The sequence below is a fragment of the Bombina bombina genome, chromosome 6, assembly GCF_027579735.1.
Source record: "Bombina bombina isolate aBomBom1 chromosome 6, aBomBom1.pri, whole genome shotgun sequence".
NCBI classification, from domain to species: domain Eukaryota; kingdom Metazoa; phylum Chordata; class Amphibia; order Anura; family Bombinatoridae; genus Bombina; species Bombina bombina.
This window is the reverse complement of record NC_069504.1, coordinates 1,044,771,896-1,044,797,993: the sequence shown is the minus strand read 5'-3', so window position 1 is coordinate 1,044,797,993 and position 26,098 is coordinate 1,044,771,896. Positions and strand designations below refer to the sequence as shown.

At 41.1% G+C, this 26,098-nt stretch overlaps 1 protein-coding gene across 1 annotated transcript in view; it reads left to right on the top strand.

Annotated features, from left to right (window-relative positions):
- The window catches only part of IPO8 (importin 8), a gene marked incomplete in the record, with an annotated part of 217,276 nt that extends 191,434 nt beyond the window's left edge, over positions 1-25,842 (top strand). The window contains 1 exon segment of the mRNA XM_053718807.1: positions 25,106-25,842. Within this exon segment, the coding sequence (XP_053574782.1) occupies positions 25,106-25,167 (62 nt within the window).
- Positions 25,843-26,098: the final 256 nt, after the last annotated feature.

Below are 26,098 nucleotides of genomic sequence, written 5' to 3'. Positions count from 1 at the left end.
TTGTTCCATGCTTGTATCCTAATCCTTCCTCAAAGAAGGAACGTCTATTACACAATATTGGACGTGGTTTGTGCTTTAAAGTTTTACTTACAAGCTACTACAGTTTTCATCAAACGTTCACCTTGTTTGTTGTCTATTCTGGACAGAGGAGAGGTCAAAAGACTTCAGCAGCCTCTCTGTCTTTTTGGTTAAAAAGCATAATTCATTTAGCTTATGAGACTGCTGGACAGCAGCCTCCTGAAGGGATTACAGCTCATTCTACTAGAGCTGTGGTTTTCACTTGGGCCTTTTTTAAATGTGGCTTCTGTTGAACAGATTTACAAGACGGAGTCTTGGTCTGCGCTTCATACTTTTCAAATTTAACAAATTTGATACCTTGCTTCTTCAGAGGCTATTTTTGGGAGAAAGGTTTTTTTTTACAGGCAGTGGTAACTTCCGTTTAAGTACCTGCCTTGTCCCTCCCATCATCCGTGTACTTTAGCTTTGGTATTGGTATTCCATAAGTAATGGATGATCCGTGGACTGGATACACTTAACAAGAGAAAACATAATTTATGCTTACCTGATAAATTTATTTCTCTTGTAGTGTATCCAGTCCACGGCCCGCCCTGTCACTTTAAGGCAGGTAATTTTTTCATTTGAACTACAGTCACCACTGCACCCTATGGTTTTTCCTTTCTCTGCATGTTTTCGGTCGAATGACTGAATATGGCAGTTAGGGGAGGAGCTATATAGCAGCTTTGCTGTGGGTGGACTCTTGCAGCTTCCTGTTGGGAAGGAGAATATATTCCATAAGTAATGGATGATCCGTGGACTGGATACACTACAAGAGAAATAAATTTATCAGGTAAGCATAAATTATGTTTTCTACCCTGGCTAAGCGTCCAACTATACCTATTGAGGACAGTTGTGCTTTCAAAGATCCTATGGATAAAAAATTAGAGGGGCTTCTGAAGAAGTTGTTTATTCATCAGGGTTTTCTTCTGCAGCCTATAGCGTGTATTGTTCCAGTAACTACTGCAGCAGCTTTTTGGTTTGAGGCTCTAGAGGAGTCTCTTAAGGTTGAGAACCCATTAGATGATATTTTGGATAGAATTAAGGCTCTCAAGCTAGCAAATTCTTTTAGTACAGATGCCGCTTTCCAAATGACTAAATTAGCGGCAAAGAATGCAGGCTTTGCCATTTTAGCGCGTAGAGCGTTATGGCTTAAGTCATGGTCTGCTGATGTGTCATCTAAATCCAAGTTTTTAGCTATTCCCTTTAAGGGTAAGACCCTATTCGGGCCTGAACTAAAGGAGATCATTTCTGACATTATTGGAGGTAAGGGTCATGCCCTTCCTCAGGAAAAGATGTTTAAAATGAGGACCAAACAGAATAATTTTTGTTCCTTTCGAAACTTTAAAGGCAGTCCCTCTACTTCCTCATCCGCCTCCAAGCAGGAGGGGAACTTTGCTCAATCCAAGTCAGTCTGGAGACCTAACCAGACCTGGAATAAAGGTGAAAATGCCAAGAAGCCCGCTGCTGCTACCAAAACAGCATGAAGGGGCAGCCCCCGATCCGGGACCGGATCTAGTAGGGGGCAGACTTTCTCTCTTCGCTCAGGCTTGGGCAAGAAATGTTCAGGATTCCTGGGCATTAGAAATTGTGACCTAGGGGTATCGTCTAGAATTCAAGGATTCTCTCCCAAGGGGGAGATTTAATCTTTTACGTTTGTCTGTAGACCAGACAAAAAGAGAGGCGTTCTTACGCTGTGTAGAAGACCTATATACCATGGGTGTAATCTGAACAGTTCCAAATTTAGAACAAGGGCAGGGGTTTTACTCCAATCTGTTCATGGTTCCCAAAAAAGAGGGAACTTTCAGACCGATTTTAGATCTCAAAACTCTAAACAAATTTCTCAGAGTCCCATCGTTCAAGATGGAGACCATACGAACAATTTTACCAATGATCGAGGAGGGTCAATATATGACCACCGTGGTTTTGAAGGATGCATATCTTCACATTCATATCCACAAAGATCATCACCAGTTCCTCAGGTTCGCCTTCCTGGACAAACATTACCAGTTTGTGGCCCTTCCTTTCGGGTTGGCCACAGCTCCCAGAATTTTCACAAAGGTGCTAGGGTCCCTTCTGGCGGTTCTAAGGCCGCGGGGCATAGCAGTGGCGCCCTATCTGGACGATATTTTGATTCAGGCGTCAACTTACCATCTAGCCAAATCTCACACGGACATCGTGTTGGCTTTTCTAAGAACTCACGGATGGAAGGTGAACATAAAAAAGAGTTCACTTGTTCCTCTGACAAGAGTTCCATTCCTAGGAACTCTGATAGACTCAGTAGACATGGAAATTTTGCTGACGGAGGTCAGAAAATCAAAGATCTTAACCACTTGCCGAGCACTTCATTCCATTCCTCGGCCATCAGTGGCTCAGTGTATGGAGGTAATTGGACTAATGGTAGCGGCAATGGACATAGTTCCGTTTGCTCGCTTACATCTCGGACCACTGCAGCTGTGCATGCTCAGACAGTGGAATGGGATTATGCGGATTTATCTCCGCGGATAAATCTGGATCTAGAGACCAGAGACTCTCTTCATTGGTGGTTGTCACAGGATCATCTGTCCCAGGGAATGTGCTTCCGCAGGCCAGCATGGGTCATAGTGACGACGGACGCCAGCCTCTTGGGCTGGGGTGCAGTCTGGAATTCCCTGAAGGCTCAGGGTGTGTGGACTCAGGAGGAGTCCCTACTACCAATAAATATTCTGGAACTGAGAGCAATATTGAACGCGCTTCAAACGTGGCCTCAGCTGGCTTCGGCCAAATTCATAAGATTCCAGTTGGACAATATCACGACTGTAGCAAATATCTATCATCAAGGGGGAACAAAGAGTTCTCTAGTGATGATAGAGGTTGCAAAAATAATTAGATGGGCAGATACTCACTCTTGCCCTCTATCAGCAATATATATCCCAGGAGTGGAGAACTGGGAAGCGGATTTTCTAAGTCGTCAGACTTTTCATCTGGGGGAGTGCGAGCTCCATCCGGAGGTGTTTGCAAAATTGATTCATCAATGTGGCACACCGGAATTGGATCTGATGGCATCTCGTCAGAATGCGAAACTTCCTTGTTACGGGTCCAGATCAAGGGATCCTCAAGCAGTACTGATAGATGCTCTAGCAGTACCGTGGTCGTTCAACCTGGCTTATGTGTTTCCTCCTTTTCCTCTCCTACCTCGTCTGATTGCCAGAATCAAACAGGAGAGGGCTTCGGTAATCTTGATAGCGCCTGCATGGCCACGCAGGACTTGGTATGCAGACCTGGTGGAAATGTCATCTCTGCCACCGTGGAAACTGCTACTGAGACAGGACCTTCTCATTCAGGGTCCGTTCCAACATCCAAATCTAGTTTCTCTGCAGCTGACTGCCTGGAGATTGAACGCTTGATTTTATCTAAGCAGGGATTCTCTGAGTCGGTCATTGATACCTTGATTCAGGCTCGAAAGCCTGTCACTAGGAAAATTTACCATAAGATATGGCGTAAATATCTTTATTGGTGCGAATCCAAAGGCTACTCATGGAGTAAGATCAGGATTCCTAGGATTTTTGCCTTTCTCCAAGAAGGATTGGAGAAGGGGTTATTAGCTAGTTCCTTAAAGGGACAGATTTCTGCTTTGTCAATATTACTACACAAGCGTCTGGCAGATGTCCCAGACGTTCAGTCGTTTTGTCAGGCTTTGGTTAGAATTAAGCCTGTGTTTAATCCTGTTGCTCCGCCATGGAGTTTGAATTTAGTTCTTAATGTTCTTCAAGGGGTTCCGTTTGAACCCTTGCATTCCATAGATATTAAACTTCTATCTTGGAAAGTTTTGTTTTTAGTTGCTATCTCTTCAGCTCGAAGAGTTTCTGAGCTATCTGCGTTACAATGCAACTCGCCTTATCATATATTCCATTCTGATAAGGTGGTTTTGCGTTCTAAACCTGGATTCCTTCCTAAGGTTGTTTCAAATATGAATATTAATCAGGAAATTGTTCTTCCTTCTCTGTGTCCTAACTCTTCTTCTAAGAAGGAGCGTCTGTTACATAACTTGGACGTGGTTCGTGCCTTGAAGTTTTACTTGCAAGCGACCAAGGATTTCCGTCAAACATCTTCTCTGTTTGTTGTCTATTCTGGAAAGCGTAGAGGTAAAAAAGCTACGGCTACCTCTCTTTCTTTTTGGCTGAAAAGCATCATCCGTTTGGCATACGAGACTGCTGGACAGCAGCCTCCTGAAAAAATGACAGCTCATTCTACTAGAGCGGTGGCTTCCACATGGGCTTTTAAAAACAATGCTTCTGTTGAACAGATTTGTAAGGCTGCGACTTGGTCTTCCCTTCATACCTTTTCCAAATTTTACAAATTTGATACTTTTGCTTCTTCTGAGGCTATTTTTGGGAGAAAAGTTCTTCAAGCAGTGGTGCCTTCTGTTTAGGTATCTGTCTTGTCCCTCCCGTTCATCCGTGTCCTGTAGCTTTGGTATTGTATCCCACAAGTAAAGGATGAATCTGTGGACTCGTCGTATCTTGTAGAAGAAAAGGAAATTTATGCTTACCTGATAAATTGATTTCTTCTAAGATACGACGAGTCCACGGCCCACCCTGTCAGTTGAAGACAGATTATATTTTTTTTGTTTAAAACTTCAGTCACCTCTGCACCTTTTAGTTTCTCCTTTTTCTTCCTATACCTTCGGTCGAATGACTGGGGGGTGGAGTCAAGGGAGGGCTCTGCTGTGGTGCTCTTTGCCACTTCCTGTTAGCAGGAGGATAATATCCCACAAGTAAAGGATGAATCCGTGGACTCGTCGTATCTTAGAAGAAATCAATTTATCAGGTAATTTCCTTTTTAAGATTGTGCGCCCTAGAATATGGAATTTCTCACTTCCGTATTCTGACTGTGTGCGACCGAGAGAGTCTTGCTCGTGGGTTGTCATTTTAATTTTTGATCCGTGCGGATGTGTTTTAATTTGTTTTTTTCTTATGCTCATGTCTGTTAGAATTTCGTTTTTATGAACGTTCTTCTCTGGAACCGATACTTGCGATTTAGGTCACGTGGCACTTCTTCTGAAGTTGCGCACTTGTTGAATAATAGAATTATGTTTTTCTAGTTCATTTATCGATCCTTTGGGACAAATTTTCTTGGACCTTGGGAAGTTCTAGAGTGTCCTTATACCAGGCAGGTACTGGTCGGATGCTTTTTCGGCGGTTACCAGGGTTCATGTCACCCTTGTGCTAATTAATCCTGCTGGATTCTGAATGTCACTTGGCCTATTCTATGGACTCCAGGCTCAGATCCTACCAAAGTATGAGGCCTGTTGTTTAAATACAACCCCTCTGAACGGAGGGTTATGAGTGCCAATCTAGGATCTGTTTTGCAGACGTCATCATTGTTCTTCAGGTCCCCGGGGATTCAGAACAGTTATTCCATCTTTAGAGTTGGAAGATGAGTGTAACCTATGTGGTCTGGTGTGCCTAGTGATTAATGATTCGCATTTTCACTTGATGTTCTTCTGGATGATGACTCTTTAGCCTATTAAGCATTTTATTGCAGAGTTTCTTTCCTTCCCTCCTTGGGTAGATCATATGGTCTTGATGCGTAGGCATGTTCTTCCTCTGCTCAGAGTTGTGATACTCTGACTTGGTGCAGGGTTTCCCTGCCTTCTGTGGAGAGCTGTGAAGCTCCAGTTTTTGCCTGCTTAAAGAAGATTCTTGGAAGATAGATCCTTCAAGGATCTCCGGCTGTTGTCTTTTCCAATACCCTTGGTCTGACCATGGTCTCGACGTTTAGGTGTATTTACATCCTCGTTTCAACTCTAGCCTTGGGGCTTGTAAGTGCAGAGACGAGGTTGGTTACAGAGGGCCGCCTTTCTGGGGTCAGGTAGTTGACCATTTATCCTTGATGATTCGTGGGCGGTGTTTTATGTTTGATTCTTTGGGATGGCGAGCAGGGTACTGGGTTCTCATTCGCCTTCTGGTGTTGGTTGCTACCTTGCCTGTGTGTGTAACATGTGTTAACGCTTGCCTACGAGATTTCTTTGCGATCCAAGTGCCTTGGGTGCTGAATATTTAACCATTAAGGAGTCCTTTGCGACTCTTGTGTTTGAGGCTATTGCTAGATTGCCAAGTCTACAAACTTTAGAGGTGCGCTAGCTTAGGGTTCCTCTGGAAGTTGGATCTTCGATCAATTTCTTTTTCGAGGACCCTGACCTAGGTCTGTGTCTCTACTTAGATGGGTGTAGACTGTTTGATCTCACACTAGATGTTTGAGGTCTCGCGGACCTCTCTCCGTATGGGTTGGGGCTCTCTGAGAGATCTGTCTGTGGCTTAGGCTTTAGGTCCTTCTGACGGTTCCTTACTGGTCTTCTGGCATATTTATGCTGTTCCTGTAGACTCCAGGTATCTTCAACTGGGTTGGCGATATGGCCGAGGGGTCTCGCCTCTATGGTAGGGTGGTTTTCCGTTGTTTAATTCCCTTCTCTTCTAGAGCGGGGGTTGGGTTCTCCGGGTTCAGAGCTACCTTAGTATTTGGAGCGACCTGTGGGTTCTTGGTGTCTTGCCTTGTAAGGCTCTTTTCCTTTCTGGTGTTTCAGAATCCTGGAAGGGGAGTTGCGATGTAGTGACTGGTTCCTCCGTTCCTGCAGCTGGACACTGAGGGTTTGATACCTATGGGGCTCCTTCTATATATTGGATTCTGATATATGGATGCTGAGGGTCTGAGGGCCTTCGTCCCTTGGGAAGTGTTCCTTGTTTTTAGAGAAGACAGCCGTGTAGGGGATTTCGTACCCAAGCACAATGTCTATCCTGACTCATGGTAGCATGCCGTTTGTAGTAACGGTCAGCGCTCTAACCAGGGGCTTTGTTCCTTCGTTGACCCTTCCTTTCTCTTTCGGAAGTCTGGGACTCTAGTCTTTGGTCTTTGACTAGCCTTTGGGCTAGGACCATTATCTTAGAGGGAAGATTGGGGGTCGGTTACTCTGTGCAGGGCTGACCGTTTCCTTTAGAGTCTGTTCCCTCATTCGTGGGAGGTCTTTGGTTGTCCTTCCCTTTTTCACTGGCGTCTGGTGCTGGGAGGGTGCACTCCTTGGAGCCCGACATTTGGAGGGTGGTGAGCCCTTGGAAGGTTTGCAGCTGAATCCAGCGACAGCTATTACACTTTGAGGGTATAGCCAGCTACAGCTAATTGCACTTTGACTGGGTGTTAGCAAGCTTTGAAACGCCTTTCGGTGTTTGGATTTAGCAACGGTGAGTCAGCTTTCTGCTTGAAGCTGGTCATTGGGGGTTCCTGTTCTGACGGTTGATGTTCTTTTTGGAGAACTATTTACTAGCTGCTGGTATAGTTATCCTGTTTCTGCTGTCTAGCTTGAAGGTCTAAATCTGTTATTAGGCAACAGGGAACTGTTTTTCCTGGAGTACTTTAGGGTATGGTACAGAGTCAGGGATATGAAGGTGTTCCTAGAGTCCTTTTTGGGACATGTTTCTCTGTGTATGGATCTCTTTTTCTTCGGTCCTTGTGTTTCTAGGGAGTTCGTCTTCCTGGGCGTGGCAGAGTGGAATCTGTTCTCCTTTTTGGGTGCAGATGACGGTCCTTATCTTGGCCAGGTACCTTCATGGGAGTCGTGATCCGTGGGGCTGACTCCTCTGAGGTTGTTTGGGCTTGTCGTCCTCTGGGACTGAGTGGCGATGTAACTAATGTACAGTTAACTGGGCTTCGGGCTTTCACCTGTGTCATCTATACTTTTTTAAGGTGTCGAGTAATCAGGCTGCCGCCTTTTGTACCCACCCGTTGTTTGCATTCAGTGTCCTCTATCTTGGGTATTGTTTTCCCAAAAGTAATGAATGCAGCAGTGGACTCTTCCCTTTTAAGAAGAAAAACATAAATTATGCTTACCTGATAATTTAATTTATCGTGTTTTTATCTATGAGGCGGCTGTAATTTTTTGTTCTTCTGGCATCTTTTTTTCACCCTGATATTTATCCTACTGTTCCTTGTTCTCTTGGCAGAATGACTGGGGGATAAGGGAAGTGGGGGAATTATTTAAGCCTTTGGCTGGGGTGTATTTGCCTCCTCCTGGTGGCCAGGTTCTGTATTTCCCAAAAGTAATGAATGCAGCTGCGGTGGACTCTTCCCTTCAGAAGAAAATGAAGTTATCAGGTAAGCATAATTTATGTTTTTGCACACGTGAACTAGCAGTGGCTGACTGGCAAAAGCTAATAAAATGCACTGAGATAAGAGGCGGCCTGTAGTGGCTTAGAAACAGGCAGAAATTAAGTGTTTTAGAGGTTATAAAATGTATTAAAATAACAATGAATGGGTATTAAAGCTGTTCTCTATCTTTTTAAGCAGTAAAAACAGAATCAAGTAGACTGTCCCTTTTAAGGAAACTGCTGCTCATATTTTAAAGGAGCACAAAACCCATTCTTTTTCTCTCATCATTCAGTTAGAGCATATAATTGTAGACAACTTTCCAATTTACTTCTATTATCAAAATGAACAGCTCTATAAGTGTTGTGGACTATTGTGTTTCAGTTTTAAAAAACGCTGAGCCTTTATATTTCCACTTGCAGCCGATTCTCAGTTTGGTAGTGCAAACCATATATTTTTTTTCTTTTAATTCTACATATTTCATTTTTTTATTATTATTATTAAGGAAAAAAATCTCCTCTGGTCTGCCTGTCATATTCCAGACATTTTATGTTTAAATATTTTGTATTATTATTATTATAAAAATTCTTGATCATATGCAATACAGAAAGAATTTAGGAATAAGCTTGATAACATTAACATATAACAGATCCAACATGTCTGGTATGTCCCCATTTCCTCATATATATCTTAATACACTTCATATTGCCAGGGGGCACATTGTTGAGTGGATAGGGTCATGCAAAATAAATCAAGTCTCACGTTCTATAAATCAGCTGTCTATATCTAGAAATACTGTTACATATTTATCTTTTTGTGAACCTCTTAAACAATAAAAAAAGCAATAAAAATAGAGTGCACCGAAGGGTTCTTATCTCTAATGATGATCAAATAAACCCGGCTCTAGAAAGAGCAAGGGGGGGAGGGTGGGGGGCGGAGGGGAACAGACATTATTCCCACTCCCAGCGGTCCCCCGAGGCTCGTGGGTGGTGTTTAGATTCAGGGGGGGGGGTCGAGTTACTGATCCAGTAGTACCATATTTTCTGAAATGAAGCCCTGTTGTTTAAGGTGTCCACTGCAGATTCATGCATAGTATAAGTGTAGGAAATTTTATTATGTATTTATGACCATGGAGGGGAGCCTACCTTCCAATACTTCGCAATGCAGACCCTTGTCACTGTACATAGTATTCTAATGAATGTGTTAATATATTTATGGAATTTATCTATGCGTTTGTGTAACAGTGCCTGTTGAATAGTAAGAGTGATCGCTTCTTCCAGCAGTTGACTAAGAAGAGCGGAGAGTTTCTGCCAAATCCTCTGTATCCCCCCACAGTCCCACCACATATGTCTATATGACCAAAGCTCACCACATCCTCTATAACAGAGCTTTCCAAACTTTTCATGTTGGTGACACACTTTTTAGACCTACATCATTTCGCGACACAGTAATTGAGTTGTACTGGCAAACAGGAGGTTAAACTAACTTGTTTTAAGAGATTCGGACACATACATATAATGATATAATAACGAAATGTATTTACAAGTAACAGTATCTATGTATGTGCAAGAATTAAAAAAAATGTTTAATACCAATAGCTACTTACTATTTTAATGGGATGTATGAGGTTGATGGGATGAACATAGTTCCTGAATAGTTGGTGGAATATTAGATAAAGACACGCACATTTCATCATCAAGCATTTTTTAAGCTTCCACTTCCTATCCATATATCAAGAGCAGGAGCAGCAATGCACTATTGGGAGCTAGCTGCAAAAAAACCCCAACACTTTGTCTTCTGACTTCAGCTCAGCGTTTAAGCTACTGCCCTTAGAGCTCTGCGAGTTCGACTGGCTACTGCCCGCGCTGCAAACACACTGCTGTCCCACTCACTGACTACACGTGCAGTCAGGAGCCAATGTGCCGCCAACCACGTGATATGCGTAGCAGGCAGGCAGAAAGTCGGAAACCAAAAAAAATAGTAAAAATAAATTTAAATTCAAAAAAATTTGTGCTAAAGCAGGGACACACCTACACACTGTTGCCGACACACTAATGTGTCACGACACACAGTTTGGAAAGCACTGCTCTATAACATAAGTTACTACCGTTTAGCTGCATATGGGCTGTCCTCATTGGTGTAAGATACCATCTAAATATGGTCTTCATGACATTTTCTTTTAGATCCATGCTAATTAATCCCTTATCAGCCCCTTGGATCATTTCCTCCCATTCCGGTACTCCTTGAATTATATTCAGATCTTTCTCCCATGCCCTTATTACCGAGGATTTGGTTCTGTCCGGAGATGTCTGTAGTGTTATGTATATTCTCGAAATGTTGTGTTTGGTCCTAGCCAAACCTGCGTCACACTTCTCTAACACCGTAGTTTGCCCACTTATTGATTTTTTAAGAAAGGCATGTAGGGAGGAGCGCAATTGGAGATAAAGGTACAAATGGAGCTTTATGGGTGCAAGTTTTGCCTGTATCTGGGTGAAAGGGAGTAACTGTCCCCCCTTCACTACGTCCGCCACCCTATAGAGCCCCTTGTTTTCCCATTTGGCAGCCACCCTGCGAGAGTCGCCTGCTAAAAAGCATCTAATTGGGGTCAGTAAAGAATATTCAGGAAACAAGTCTGTTCTCTTAAGTGTCTGAATCCAGATCTTTGTAGTCAGGTCTGAAGTGTATGCTTGAGTATGCGTCTTAACTGGGTGATTAGAATGTATGTCCCACAAGATTGAATCTCTCTCTTCCCATCCTCCTAACTCCATCTCTAGAAACACCCAGGTAGCTTCTTCTGATCTCCTCATGAGGCAGGAGTCTTGCTTCTGCAAATCACCTGTTTCGCTATTCTATCCGATTTCGGTCCTCTTATAAAAGCTAATATGTCAGTCTGTATTTTAATAATATCTGCTTTGACCAGCCTAATGGGAAGGGCTCTAAAAAGATATAAAATACACGGTAGCATGTTCATGTTGACTAATGCTACTCTCCCCATCCAAGAGAAACCACACGTTCGCCACTTCAGTAGGTCTTTTTTTAATTGATTAAGTAGCGGGGAGTAGTTATATTTATATAGGAGTTGCATCTGAACTGGGAGGTTAATGCCTAAGTATTTGAGTGTTTTGGTAACCCAACGAAATTCAAAGTTAAGTTCAATTATTTTCCGTGTGTGTAAGGGGATATTTATTTTGTATCCCGATATACGTGAAAACTCGTTTAGCGTCTTGTTTAAATTAGGGTATTCCAGACATTTTAAAGGGACACTGAACCCAATTGTTTTATTTTGTGATTCAGATAGAGCATGCAATTTCTCCAACATAGGTGTGTCCGGTCCACGGCGTCATCCTTACTTGTGGGATATTCTCTTCCCCAACAGGAAATGGCAAAGAGCCCAGCAAAGCTGGTCACATGATCCCTCCTAGGCTCCGCCTACCCCAGTCATTCTCTTTGCCGTTGCACAGGCAACATCTCCACGGAGATGGTTAAGAGTTTTTTGGTGTTTAAATGTAGTTTTTATTCTTCAATCAAGTGTTTGTTATTTTAAAATAGTGCTGGTATGTACTATTTACTCTGAAACAGAAAAGAGATGAAGATTTCTGTTTGTAAGAGGAAGATGATTTTAGCAAACGTTACTAAAATCGATTGCTGTTTCCACACAGGACTGTTGAGATGAAGTAACTTCAGTTGGGGGAAACAGTTGGCAGACTTTTCTGCTTGAGGTATGACTGGCCACATTTCTAACAAGACTATGTAATGCTGGAAGGCTGTCATTTCCCCTATGGGGACCGGTAAGCCATTTTCTTAGATTAAGTAAAAGAATAAAGGGCTTCATAAGGGCTTAAAAAACTGGTAGACATTTTTCTGGGCTAAAACGATTACTTTGCTAAGCATATTTTGCAGATTATAACTCTTAATAGTTATTATAATCTTGGGGATTGTTTAAAAAACGGCAGGCACTGTATTGGACACCTTTTTCAGATGGGGGCCTTTTCTAGTTATAGGCAGAGCCTCATTTTCGCGCCACTAATGCGCAGTTGTTTTTGGAGAGCAAGGCATGCAGATGCATGTGTGAGGAGCTAAGAACCACTGAAAAAGCTTATAGAAGGCGTCATTTGGTATCGTATTCCCCTCTGGGCTTGGTTGGGTCTCAGCAAAGCAGATAGCTGGGACTGTATAGGGGTTAAATGTAAAAACGGCTCCGGTTCCGTTATTTTAAGGGTTAAAGCTTTCAAATTTGGTGTGCAATACTTTTAAGGCTTTAAGACACTGTGGTGAAATTTTGGTGAATTTTGAACAATTCCTTCATACTTTTTCACATATTCAGTAATAAAGTGTGTTCAGTTTAAAATTTAAAGTGACAGTAACGGTTTTATTTTAAAACGTTTTTTGTGCTTTGTTGACAAGTTTAAGCCTGTTTAACATGTCTGTACCATCAGATAAGCTATGTTCTATATGTATGAAAACCAAGGTTTCTCCCCATTTAAATTTATGTGATAATTGTGCCATAGTGTCCAAACAAAGTAGGGACAATGATGCCACAGATAATGATATTGCCCAAGATGATTCCTCAAATGAGGGGAGTAAGCATGATACTGCATCATCCCCTTCTGTGTCTACACCAGTTTTGCCCACACAAGAGGCCCCTAGTACATCTAGTGCGCCAATACTTATTACCATGCAACAATTAACGGCTGTAATGGATAATTCTATTGCAAACATTTTATCCAAAATGCCTACTTATCAGAGAAAGCGCGATTGCTCTGTTTTAAACACTGAAGAGCAAGAGGACGCTGATGATAACTGTTCTGACATACCCTCACACCAATCTGAAGGGGCCAGGAGGGAGGTTTTGTCTGAGGGAGAAATTTCAGATTCAGGAAAAATTTCTCAACAAGCTGAACCTGATGTTGTAACATTTAAATTTAAATTAGAACATCCCCGCGCACTGCTTAAGGAGGTATTATCTACTCTGGATGATTGTGACAATTTGGTCATTCCAGAGAAATTATGTAAGATGGACAAGTTCCTAGAGGTTCCGGTGCCCCCCCGACGCCTTTCCTATACCCAAGCGGGTGGCGGACATAGTAAATAAGGAGTGGGAAAGGCCCGGCATACCTTTTGTTCCTCCCCCTATATTTAAGAAATTATTTCCTATAGTCGACCCCAGAAAGGACTTATGGCAGACAGTCCCCAAGGTCGAGGGGGCGGTTTCTACTCTAGACAAACGCACTACTATTCCTATAGAAGATAGTTGTGCTTTCAAAGATCCTATGGATAAAAAATTAGAGGGTTTGCTTAAAAAGATGTTTGTTCAGCAAGGTTACCTTCTACAACCAATTTCATGCATTGTTCCTGTCACTACGGCAGTGTGTTTCTGGTTCGAAGAACTAGAAAAGTCGCTCAATAAAGAATCTTCGTATGAGGAGGTTATGGACAGAGTTCAAGCACTTAAATTGGCTAACTCTTTTATTTTAGATGCCGCTTTGCAATTAGCTAGATTAGCGGCGAAAAATTCAGGGTTTGCTATCGTGGCGCGCAGAGCGCTTTGGCTAAAGTCTTGGTCAGCGGATGTGTCTTCCAAGACAAAATTGCTTAACATCCCTTTCAAGGGTAAAACACTGTTTGGACCTGATTTGAAAGAGATTATTTCAGACATCACCGGGGGAAAGGGCCACGCCCTCCCTCAGGATAGGTCTTTTAAGGCTAAAAATAAGCCTAATTTCTTTCATGTAATTAACAAGAGTCCATGAGCTAGTGACGTATGGGATATACATTCCTACCAGGAGGGGCAAAGTTTCCCAAACCTTAAAATGCCTATAAATACACCCCTCACCACACCCACAAATCAGTTTTACAAACTTTGCCTCCAAGGGAGGTGGTGAAGTAAGTTTGTGCTAGATTCTACGTTGATATGCGCTCCGCAGCAAGTTGGAGCCCGGTTTTCCTCTCAGCGTGCAGTGAATGTCAGAGGGATGTGAGGAGAGTATTGCCTATTGAATGCAGTGATCTCCTTCTACGGGGTCTATTTCATAAGGTTCTCTGTTATCGGTCGTAGAGATTCATCTCTTACCTCCCTTTTCAGATCGACGATATACTCTTATATTTACCATTTCCTCTACTGATTCTCGTTTCAGTACTGGTTTGGCTTTCTACAAACATGTAGATGAGTGTCCTGGGGTAAGTAAGTCTTATTTTCTGTGACACTCTAAGCTATGGTTGGGCACTTTATTTATAAAGTTCTAAATATATGTATTCAAACATTTATTTGCCTTGACTCAGAATGTTCAACTTTCCTTATTTCCAGACAGTCAGTTTCATATTTGGGATTATGCTTTAAATTATCATATTTTTTCTTACCTCAAAAATTTGACTTTTTTCCCTGTGGGCTGTTAGGCTCGCGGGGGCTGAAAATGCTTCATTTTATTGCGTCATTCTTGGCGCGGACTTTTTTGGCGCAAAAATTCTTTTCCGTTTCCGGCGTCATACGTGTCGCCGGAAGTTGCGTCATTTTTGACGTTATTTTGCACCAAAAATGTCGGCGTTCCGGATGTGGCGTCATTTTTGGCGCCAAAAGCATTTAGGCGCCAAATAATGTGGGCGTCTTATTTGGCGCCAAAAAATATGGGCGTCGCTTTTGTCTCCACATTATTTCAGTCTCATTTTTCATTTGCTTCTGGTTGCTAGAAGCTTGATGTTTGGCATTTTTTTTCCCATTCCTGAAACTGTCTTATAAGGAATTTGATCTATTTTGCTTTATATGTTGTTTTTTCTCTTACATATTGCAAGATGTCTCACGTTGCATCTGAGCCAGAAGATACTACAGGAAAACCACTGCCTGCTGGATCTACCAAAGCTAAGTGTATCTGCTGTAAACTTTTGGTAGCTATTCCTCCAGCTGTTGTTTGTAATAATTGTCATGACAAACTTGTTAAAGCAGATAATATTTCCTTTAGTGATGTACCATTGCCTGTTGCAGTTCCCTCAACATCTAAGGTGCAGAATGTTCCTGATAACATAAGAGATTTTGTTTCTGAATCCATAAAGAAGGCTTTGTCTGTTATTTCTCCTTCTAGTAAACGTAAAAAGTCTTTTAAATCTTCTCTCTCTACAGATGAATTTTTAAATGAACACCATCATTCTGATTCTTTGGACTCTTCTGGTTCAGAGGATTCTGTCTCAGAGATTGATGCTGATAAATCTTCATATTTATTTAAGATGGAATTTATTCGCTCTTTACTTAAAGAAGTACTAATTGCTTTAGAAATAGAGGATTCTAGTCCTCTTGATACTAATTCTATACGTTTGGATAAGGTTTTTAAAGCTCCTGCGGTTATTCCAGAAGTCTTTCCTGTTCCTAATGCTATTTCTGCAGTAATTGCTAAGGAATGGGATAAATTGGGTAATTCATTTACTCCTTCTAAACGTTTTAAGCAATTATATCCTGTTCCGCCTGACAGGTTAGAATTTTGGGACAAAATCCCTAAAGTTGATGGGGCTATTTCTACCCTTGCTAAACGTACTACCATTCCTACGTCAGATGGTACCTCGTTTAAAGATCCTTTAGATAGAAAAATTGAATCTTTTCTAAGAAAAGCTTATCTATGTTCAGGTAATCTTCTTAGACCTGCTATATCATTGGCTGATGTTGCTGCAGCTTCAACTTTTTGGTTGGAAACTCTAGCGCAACAAATAACAAATCGTGATTCTCATGATATTATTATTCTTCTCCAGCATGCTAATAATTTCATCTGTGATGCCATTTTTGATATTATTAGAGTTGATGTTAGATTTATGTCTCTGGCTATCTTAGCCAGAAGAGCTTTATGGCTTAAGACTTGGAATGCTGATATGGCTTCTAAATCAACTCTACTTTCCATTTCTTTCCAGGGAAACAAATTATTTGGTTCTCAGTTGGATTCTATTATTTCAACTGTTACTGGTGGGAAAGGAACTTTTTTACCACAGGATAAAAAGTCTAAAGGTAAAAACAGGGCTAACAATCGTTTTCGTTCCTTTCGTTTCAACAAAGAACAAAAGCCTGATCCTTCGTCCTCAGGAGCAGTTTCAGTTTGGAAACCATCTCCAGTCTGGAATAAATCCAAGCCTGCTAGAAAGGCAAAGCCTGCTTCTAAGTTCACATGAAGGTACGGCCCTCATTCCAGTTCAGCTGGTAGGGGGCAGGTTACGTTTTTTCAAAGAAATTTGGATCAATTCTGTTCACAATCTTTGGATTCAGAACATTGTTTCAGAAGGGTACAGAATTGGTTTCAAGATGAGACCTCCTGCAAAGAGATTTTTTCTTTCCCATGTCCCAGTAAATCCAGTGAAAGCTCAAGCATTTCTGAATTGTGTTTCAGATCTAGAGTTGGCTGGAGTAATTATGCCAGTTCCAGTTCCGGAACAGGGGATGGGGTTTTATTCAAATCTCTTCATTGTACCAAAGAAGGAGAATTCCTTCAGACCAGTTCTGGATCTAAAATTATTGAATCGTTATGTAAGGATACCAACGTTCAAGATGGTAACTGTAAGGACTATATTGCCTTTTGTTCAGCAAGGGAATTATATGTCCACAATAGATTTACAGGATGCATATCTGCATATTCCAATTCATCCAGATCATTATCAGTTCCTGAGATTCTCTTTTCTAGACAAGCATTACCAATTTGTGGCTCTACCGTTTGGTCTTGCTACAGCTCCAAGAATTTTCACAAAGATTCTCGGTGCCCTTCTGTCTGTAATCAGAGAACAGGGTATTGTGGTATTTCCTTATTTGGACGATATCTTGGTACTTGCTCCGTCTTTACATTTAGCAGAGTCTCATACGAATCGACTTGTGTTGTTTCTTCAAGATCATGGTTGGAGGATCAATTTACCAAAAAGTTCTTTGATTCCTCAAACAAGGGTAACCTTTCTGGGTTTCCAGATAGATTCAGTGTCCATGACTTTGTCTTTAACAGACAAGAGACGTCTAAAATTGATTACAGCCTGTCGAAACCTTCAGTCTCAATCATTCCATTCGGTAGCCTTATGCATGGAAATTCTAGGTCTTATGACTGCTGCATCGGACGCGATCCCCTTTGCTCGTTTTCACATGCGACCTCTTCAGCTCTGTATGCTGAACCAATGGTGCAGGGATTACACGAAGATATATCAATTAATATCTTTAAAACCGATTGTTCGGCACTCTCTAACGTGGTGGACAGATCACCATCGTTTAATTCAGGGGGCTTCTTTTGTTCTTCCGACCTGGACTGTAATTTCAACAGATGCAAGTCTCACAGGTTGGGGAGCTGTGTGGGGATCTCTGACGGCACAAGGAGTTTGGGAATCTCAGGAGGTGAGATTACCGATCAATATCTTGGAACTCCGTGCAGTTTTCAGAGCTCTTCAGTTTTGGCCTCTTCTGAAGAGAGAATCGTTCATTTGTTTTCAGACAGACAATGTCACAACTGTGGCATACATCAATCATCAAGGAGGGACTCACAGTCCTCTGGCTATGAAAGAAGTATCTCGAATTTTGGTTTGGGCGGAATCCAGCTCCTGTCTAATCTCTGCGGTTCATATCCCAGGTGTAGACAATTGGGAAGCGGATTATCTCAGTCGCCAAACGTTGCATCCGGGCGAATGGTCTCTTCACCCAGAGGTATTTCTTCAGATTGTTCAATTGTGGGGGCTCCCAGAGATAGATCTGATGGCCTCTCATCTAAACAAGAAACTTCCCAGGTATCTGTCCAGATCCCGGGATCCTCAGGCGGAGGCAGTGGATGCATTATCACTTCCTTGGAAGTATCATCCTGCCTATATCTTTCCGCCTCTAGTTCTTCTTCCAAGAGTAATCTCCAAGATTCTGAGGGAATGCTCGTTTGTTCTGCTAATAGCTCCGGCATGGCCTCACAGGTTTTGGTATGCGGATCTTGTCCGGATGGCATCTTGCCAGCCATGGACTCTTCCGTTAAGACCAGACCTTCTGTCACAAGGTCCTTTTTTCCATCCGGATCTGAAATCCTTAAATTTAAAGGTATGGAGATTGAACGCTTGATTCTTGGTCATAGAGGTTTCTCTGACTCCGTGATTAATACTATGTTACAGGCTCGTAAATCTGTATCTCGAGAGATATATTATAGAGTCTGGAAGACTTATATTTCTTGGTGTCTTTCTCATCATTTTTCTTGGCATTCTTTTAGAATACCGAGAATTTTACAGTTTCTTCAGGATGGTTTAGATAAGGGTTTGTCCGCAAGTTCTTTGAAAGGACAAATCTCCGCTCTTTCTGTTCTTTTTCACAGAAAGATTGCTATTCTTCCTGATATTCATTGTTTTGTACAAGCTTTGGTTCGTATAAAACCTGTCATTAAGTCAATTTCTCCTCCTTGGAGTTTGAATTTGGTTCTGGGAGCTCTTCAAGCTCCTCCGTTTGAACCTATGCATTCATTGGACATTAAATTACTTTCTTGGAAAGTTTTGTTCCTTTTGGCCATCTCTTCTGCTAGAAGAGTTTCTGAATTATCTGCTCTTTCATGTGAGTCTCCTTTTCTGATTTTTCATCAGGATAAGGCGGTGTTGCGAACTTCTTTTGAATTTTTACCTAAAGTTGTGAATTCCAACAACATTAGTAGAGAAATTGTGGTTCCTTCATTATGTCCTAATCCTAAGAATTCTAAGGAGAAATCATTGCATTCTTTGGATGTTGTTAGAGCTTTGAAATATTATGTTGAAGCTACGAAATCTTTCCGTAAGACTTCTAGTCTATTTGTTATCTTTTCCGGTTCTAGGAAAGGCCAGAAAGCTTCTGCCATTTCTTTGGCATCTTGGTTGAAATCTTTAATTCATCTTGCCTATGTTGAGTCGGGTAAAATTCCGCCTCAAAGAATTACAGCTCATTCTACTAGGTCAGTATCTACTTCCTGGGCGTTTAGGAATGAAGCTTCGGTTGACCAGATCTGCAAAGCAGCAACTTGGTCCTCTTTGCATACTTTTACTAAATTCTACCATTTTGATGTATTTTCTTCTTCTGAAGCAGTTTTTGGTAGAAAAGTTCTTCAGGCAGCGGTTTCAGTTTGAATCTTCTGCTTATATTTTTTGTTAAACTTTATTTTGGGTGTGGATTTTTTTCAGCAGGAATTGGCTGTCTTTATTTTATCCCTCCCTCTCTAGTGACTCTTGTGTGGAAAGATCCACATCTTGGGTAGTCATTATCCCATACGTCACTAGCTCATGGACTCTTGTTAATTACATGAAAGAAAACATAATTTATGTAAGAACTTACCTGATAAATTCATTTCTTTCATATTAACAAGAGTCCATGAGGCCCACCCTTTTTTGTGGTGGTTATGATTTTTTTGTATAAAGCACAATTATTCCAATTCCTTATTTTATATGCTTCGCACTTTTTTTCTTATCACCCCACTTCTTGGCTATTCGTTAAACTGATTTGTGGGTGTGGTGAGGGGTGTATTTATAGGCATTTTAAGGTTTGGGAAACTTTGCCCCTCCTGGTAGGAATGTATATCCCATACGTCACTAGCTCATGGACTCTTGTTAATATGAAAGAAATGAATTTATCAGGTAAGTTCTTACATAAATTATGTTTTTCGTCCCTTTCGCAGAAACGGACCAGCTTCTAATTCTACATCCTCTAAGCAAGAGGGTAATACTTCACAACCCAAACCAGCTTGGAGACCGATGCAAGGCTGGAACAAGGGTAAGCAGGCCAAGAAGCCTGCCACTGCTACCAAAACAGCATGAAGGGATGGCCCCCGATCCGGGACCGGATCTGGTGGGGGGCAGACTTTCTCTCTTTGCTCAGGCTTGGGCAAGAGATGTTCAGGATCCTTGGGCACTAGAAATAGTTTCTCAAGGTTATCTCCTGGAATTCAAGGAACTACCCCCAAGGGGAAGGTTCCACAGGTCTCAATTATCTTCAAACCAAATAAAAAGACAGGCATTCTTACATTGTGTAGAAGACCTGTTAAAGATGGGAGTAATTCATCCAGTTCCAATAAGAGAACAAGGGATGGGGTTTTATTCCAACCTGTTCATAGTTCCCAAAAAAGAGGGAACATTCAGACCAATTCTAGATCTCAAGATCCTAAACAAATTTCTCAGGGTTCCATCGTTCAAAATGGAAACCATTCGAACGATCCTTCCTACCATCCAGGAAGGTCAATTTATGACCACGGTGGATTTAAAGGATGCGTACCTACATATTCCTATCCACAAGGAACATCATCAGTTCCTAAGGTTCGCTTTTCTGGACAAGCATTACCAGTTTGTGGCACTTCCATTCGGATTAGCCACTGCTCCGAGAATTTTCACAAAGGTACTAGGGTCCCTTCTAGCGGTTCTAAGACCAAGGGGCATTGCAGTAGTACCTTACTTGGACGACATCCTGATTCAAACGTCGTCTCTGTCAAAAGCAAAGGCTCATACGGACATCGTCCTAGCCTTTCTCAGATCTCACGGATGGAAAGTGAACAAAGAAAAAAGTTCTCTGTCCCCGTCAACAAGAGTTCCCTTCTTGGGAACAATAATAGATTCCTTAGAAATAAGGATTTTTCTGACAGAGGTCAGAAAATCAAAAATTCTAAGCTCTTGTCAAGTACTTCATTCTGTTCTTCGTCCTTCCATAGCGCAGTGCATGGAAGTAATAAGATTGATGGTTGCAGCAATGGACATAGTTCCTTTTGCACGAATTCATCTAAGACCATTACAACTGTGCATGCTCAGACAGTGGAATGGGGATTATACAGACTTGTCTCCGACGATTCAAGTAGATCAAAAGACCAGAGATTCACTCCGTTGGTGGCTGATCCTGGACAACCTGTCACAGGGAATGAGCTTCCGCAGACCAGAGTGGGTCATTGTCACGACCGACGCCAGTCTGGTGGGCTGGGGCGCGGTCTGGGAACCCCTGAAAGCTCAGGGTCTATGGTCTCGGGAAGAATCTCTTCTCCCGATAAACATTCTGGAACTGAGAGCGATATTCAATGCTCTCAAAGCTTGGCCTCAACTAGCAAAGGCCAAATTCATAAGGTTTCAATCAGACAACATGACGACTGTTGCATATATCAACCATCAGGGGGGAACAAGGAGTTCCCTGGCGATGGAGGAAGTGACCAAAATAATTCAATGGGCGGAGGATCACTCCTGCCACTTGTCTGCAATCCACATCCCAGGAGTGGAAAATTGGGAAGCGGATTTTCTGAGTCGTCAGACATTCCATCCGGGGGAGTGGGAACTCCATCCGGAAATCTTTGCCCAAATAACTCAATTATGGGGCATTCCAGACATGGATCTGATGGCGTCTCGTCAGAACTTCAAGGTTCCTTGCTACGGGTCCAGATCCAGGGATCCCAAGGCGACTCTAGTAGATGCACTAGTAGCACCTTGGACCTTCAACCTAGCTTATGTATTCCCACCGTTTCCTCTCATTCCCAGGCTGGTAGCCAGGATCAATCAGGAGAGGGCTTCGGTGATCTTGATAGCTCCTGCGTGGCCACGCAGGACTTGGTATGCAGACCTGGTGAATATGTCATCGGCTCCACCATGGAAGCTACCTTTGAGACAGGACCTTCTTGTTCAAGGTCCATTCGAACATCCGAATCTGGTTTCCCTCCAACTGACGGCTTGGAGATTGAACGCTTGATTTTATCAAAGCGTGGGTTTTCAGATTCTGTAATAGATACTCTGATTCAGGCTAGAAAGCCTGTAACTAGAAAAATTTACCATAAAATATGGAAAAAATATATCTGTTGGTGTGAATCTAAAGGATTCCCATGGAACAAGATAAAAATTCCTAAGATTCTATCCTTTCTACAAGAAGGTTTGGAGAAAGGATTATCTGCAAGTTCTCTGAAGGGACAGATCTCTGCTTTATCTGTTTTACTTCACAAAAGGCTGGCAGCTGTGCCAGATGTTCAAGCATTTGTTCAGGCTCTGGTTAGAATCAAGCCTGTTTACAGACCTTTGACTCCTCCCTGGAGTCTAAATCTAGTTCTTTCAGTTCTTCAAGGGGTTCCGTTTGAACCCTTACATTCCGTAGATATTAAGTTATTATCTTGGAAAGTTTTGTTTTTGGTTGCAATTTCTTCTGCTAGAAGAGTTTCAGAGTTATCTGCTCTGCAGTGTTCTCCGCCCTATCTGGTGTTCCATGCAGATAAGGTGGTTTTGCGTACTAAGCCTGGTTTTCTTCCGAAAGTTGTTTCCAACAAAAATATTAACCAGGAGATAGTTGTACCTTCTTTGTGTCCGAATCCAGTTTCAAAGAAGGAACGTTTGTTACACAATTTGGACGTAGTCCGTGCTCTAAAATTCTATTTAGAGGCTACTAAAGATTTCAGACAAACATCTTCTTTGTTTGTTGTTTATTCTGGTAAAAGGAGAGGTCAAAAAGCAACTTCTACCTCTATTTCTTTTTGGCTTAAAAGCATTATCCGATTGGCTTATGAGACTGCCGGACGGCAGCCTCCTGAAAGAATCACAGCTCACTCCACTAGGGCTGTGGCTTCCACATGGGCCTTCAAGAACGAGGCTTCTGTTGACCAGATATGTAAGGCAGCGACTTGGTCTTCTCTGCACACTTTTGCCAAATTTTACAAATTTGATACTTTTGCTTCTTCGGAGGCTATTTTTGGGAGAAAGGTTTTGCAAGCTGTGGTGCCTTCCGTTTAGGTGACCTGATTTGCTCCCTCCCTTCATCCGTGTCCTAAAGCTTTGGTATTGGTTCCCACAAGTAAGGATGACGCCGTGGACCGGACACACCTATGTTGGAGAAAACAGAATTTATGCTTACCTGATAAATTACTTTCTCCAACGGTGTGTCCGGTCCACGGCCCGCCCTGGTTTTTTTAATCAGGTCTGATGAATTATTTTCTCTAACTACAGTCACCACTGTATCATATGGTTTCTCCTATGCATATTTCCTCCTGTCCGTCGGTCGAATGACTGGGGTAGGCGGAGCCTAGGAGGGATCAGCTTTGCTGGGCTCTTTGCCATTTCCTGTTGGGGAAGAGAATATCCCACAAGTAAGGATGACGCCGTGGACCGGACACACCGTTGGAGAAAGTAATTTATCAGGTAAGCATAAATTCTGTTTTTAAGCAACTTTCTAATTTACTCCTATTATCAAATTTTCTTCATTCTCTTGGTATGTTTATTTGAAAAGCAAGAATGTAATTTTAGATGCCGGCCCATTTTTGGTGAACAACCTAGGTTGTCCTTGCTGATTGGACAGCACCAATAAACAAGTGCTCTCCATGGTTCTGAACCAATAATTTGCTGGCTCCTTAGCTTAGATGCCTTCTTTTTCAAATAAAAATAGCAAGAGAACAAAGAAGAAATGATAATAGAAGTAAATTATAAAGTTGTTTAAAATTGCATGCTCTATCTGAATCATGAAAGAAAAAATTTGGGTTCAGTGTCCCTTTAAGGGACAGTCTAGTCAAAATTAAACTTTCATTATTCAGATAGGACATGTCATTTTAATCAACTTTTCAATTTACTTTTATCATCAAATTTGTTTTTTTCTCAGTTAAAACTAAACCTAGGTAAGCTCATAGGCTATTTTCTAAGCCCTTGAGTGCTGCCTCTTATCACATGGTTTTGAAATTGCTTTTCACAACATGAGACTGGATAGTTCATGTGGGCCATATAGATAACACTGTGTTCAGGCACAGAAAGTTATTTAAGATTTAGCACAACACAATGCTAAATGCAAGTCAATAGATAATAAATAGTCACAGTCATGTGATCAGGGGGATGTCAGAAGGTTCTTAGAAATAAGGTAATAACGGAGGTAAAAAGTATATTAATATAATTGCGTTGGTTATGCGAAACTGGGGAATGGGTAATAAAGGGATTATCTTTTTTTTTTTTTTTTTAAATTGTATTGTAGACTGTCCCTTTAAGTACAATAATAAAGTGTTTCAAAACAATATTAAAAAAAAAAATTGCTATGTAACAAAAAAATAAACGTTAAATACAAATGTTCTTTTTTAATACATTACATACAATGAGGACTATAATAATCCACTGTTATGTACCTGTATCATGGAATGCAGTAATGAGTGGCTGTCAAGGCCAATGTGATAGCTCAAACTTGCATAGCTTTATAGCTTCTAACCTCCAGATACTTAATTCCACCTGCTGAATTTACATCTGCTGAGATATAAGCCATCCTGTTTACTATTTAACTACCAGACAGGGTACTGTTAACGTTAATGTATTTTATTATTCCAGAATGTGCAGTGTAAAAATGTTTTGTTTTATTGACAATGGTGATGCAGAGATAGATAGATAGATATACATATAGATGTGTGTGTGTGTGTATATATATATATATATATATATATATATATATATATATATATATATATATATATATATATATATATATATATAGATAGATAGATGGATATAGATATATTTATTTATTGTATATGTGATTATGGATTAGCAGCATTGAATCTCATTTTCATGCATAAAATATAGGAGTGGATTTCTATGGTAAATTAGCTATTATGAAAGGAGTATTCTCAATTGAAGCATATAGTATACATCTAGCAGAGGTTTATCTTGTAGGTTATACAATTTATCAAATGGTCATTATTTGGGGATGTGGCTAGTATATTTAATTGTACAGACATCTTTAATAAAACGGTAATTAAAGCCCCATTCTTATTTCTATCTTTCACATAAAAAGCATGTTTATTAGGGGCCAGCAAATACTTGACTACGTATGGTTTGTTAGGTCTCCCATTGTATCAGTTTGGTTAGCCCTTATAGGTACCCAGAACTCTAGGTATCTAATTGGTGTGCAGAGTATTTCAGATACATAGCATAAGCAAATGTAACATTAAATATAAAAGTAGTTGCACAAATTATTATTCGACTGCAAATACATGGTATTAACACTGTTTTGTTTGCATTTTTACAGCATCCAGAAAACTAGAGCAGCAGCAACCAAACGTTTGTGGAACTCCTCTTGGCAGCAAGTGAACAAAACACTATGGAGGACTTTAAGATACTTTCATCACTATGTGTTGCAAGTCTCATAAAATAGAAGAAGAAGAAAAGAAAGGGTGAATAAACATATTTCGTGCTGCAGTAATGTGTTACACAGGTCAATAGATCTAACGCACCTGAGGCATCAGATGCTGGACTGTGGGTGCCATTGTTATAATGCTGCTCATTTTGGTGACCTTAAATATGGAGGAAAGCGTTTGCTGGAACATATGAACTGTATAAATTATTGTTCTTTTTGGACATCACTGGAAACCTTTTTTTTTTTTTCTTCTGTTTTTTTTCCATCTTGTCTGTGATTTTGAGTGCTTCAGGTTTGGATAGAGACCTTTTCTCCTGGAATTTTATATCTAACCATCATGTATGAGAAGGGCAGTGGTTTTGACAAATAGCAGGAAAGTAACTCGCTTGTCAAACGTTTGCTCTGCACCAACATTGTAGATACCGTTCTTCAAATTCAGTAATTAATATAACGTGTGATTTAATGTTTTTATATGTTTTCTTGATTTCAAGACAAGTCCTTTATTGCAGCAAATAGATTGTTCAAATCTGTGTAACAGGATAGATGTTTGTGTGGACTCTGTCTGTCACGTCATTTTGTGGTGTGTGTATATGTGCATATAAAAGTGTGTTGATGCACACTTTGTGTAATACTCTCTCCTATGTGGTCTCCATTCCTGAAATACTCTAACCATCTCTAATTCATGGACATGCACATTATACATTTTATCGTGTGTGTGTGTGTGGATGCACATTGTTTCAAACACAGTTTCTCAGGACACAGTGTTTGCTATCACCAGTTACATCACTCTCAAAGATAGACACTAATTTTACTTGAATGTAATATTTTGATCAGGTCTCATGAAGAGGTGAGTGACCCCATAATGTTACAATAGTAAATTATTTA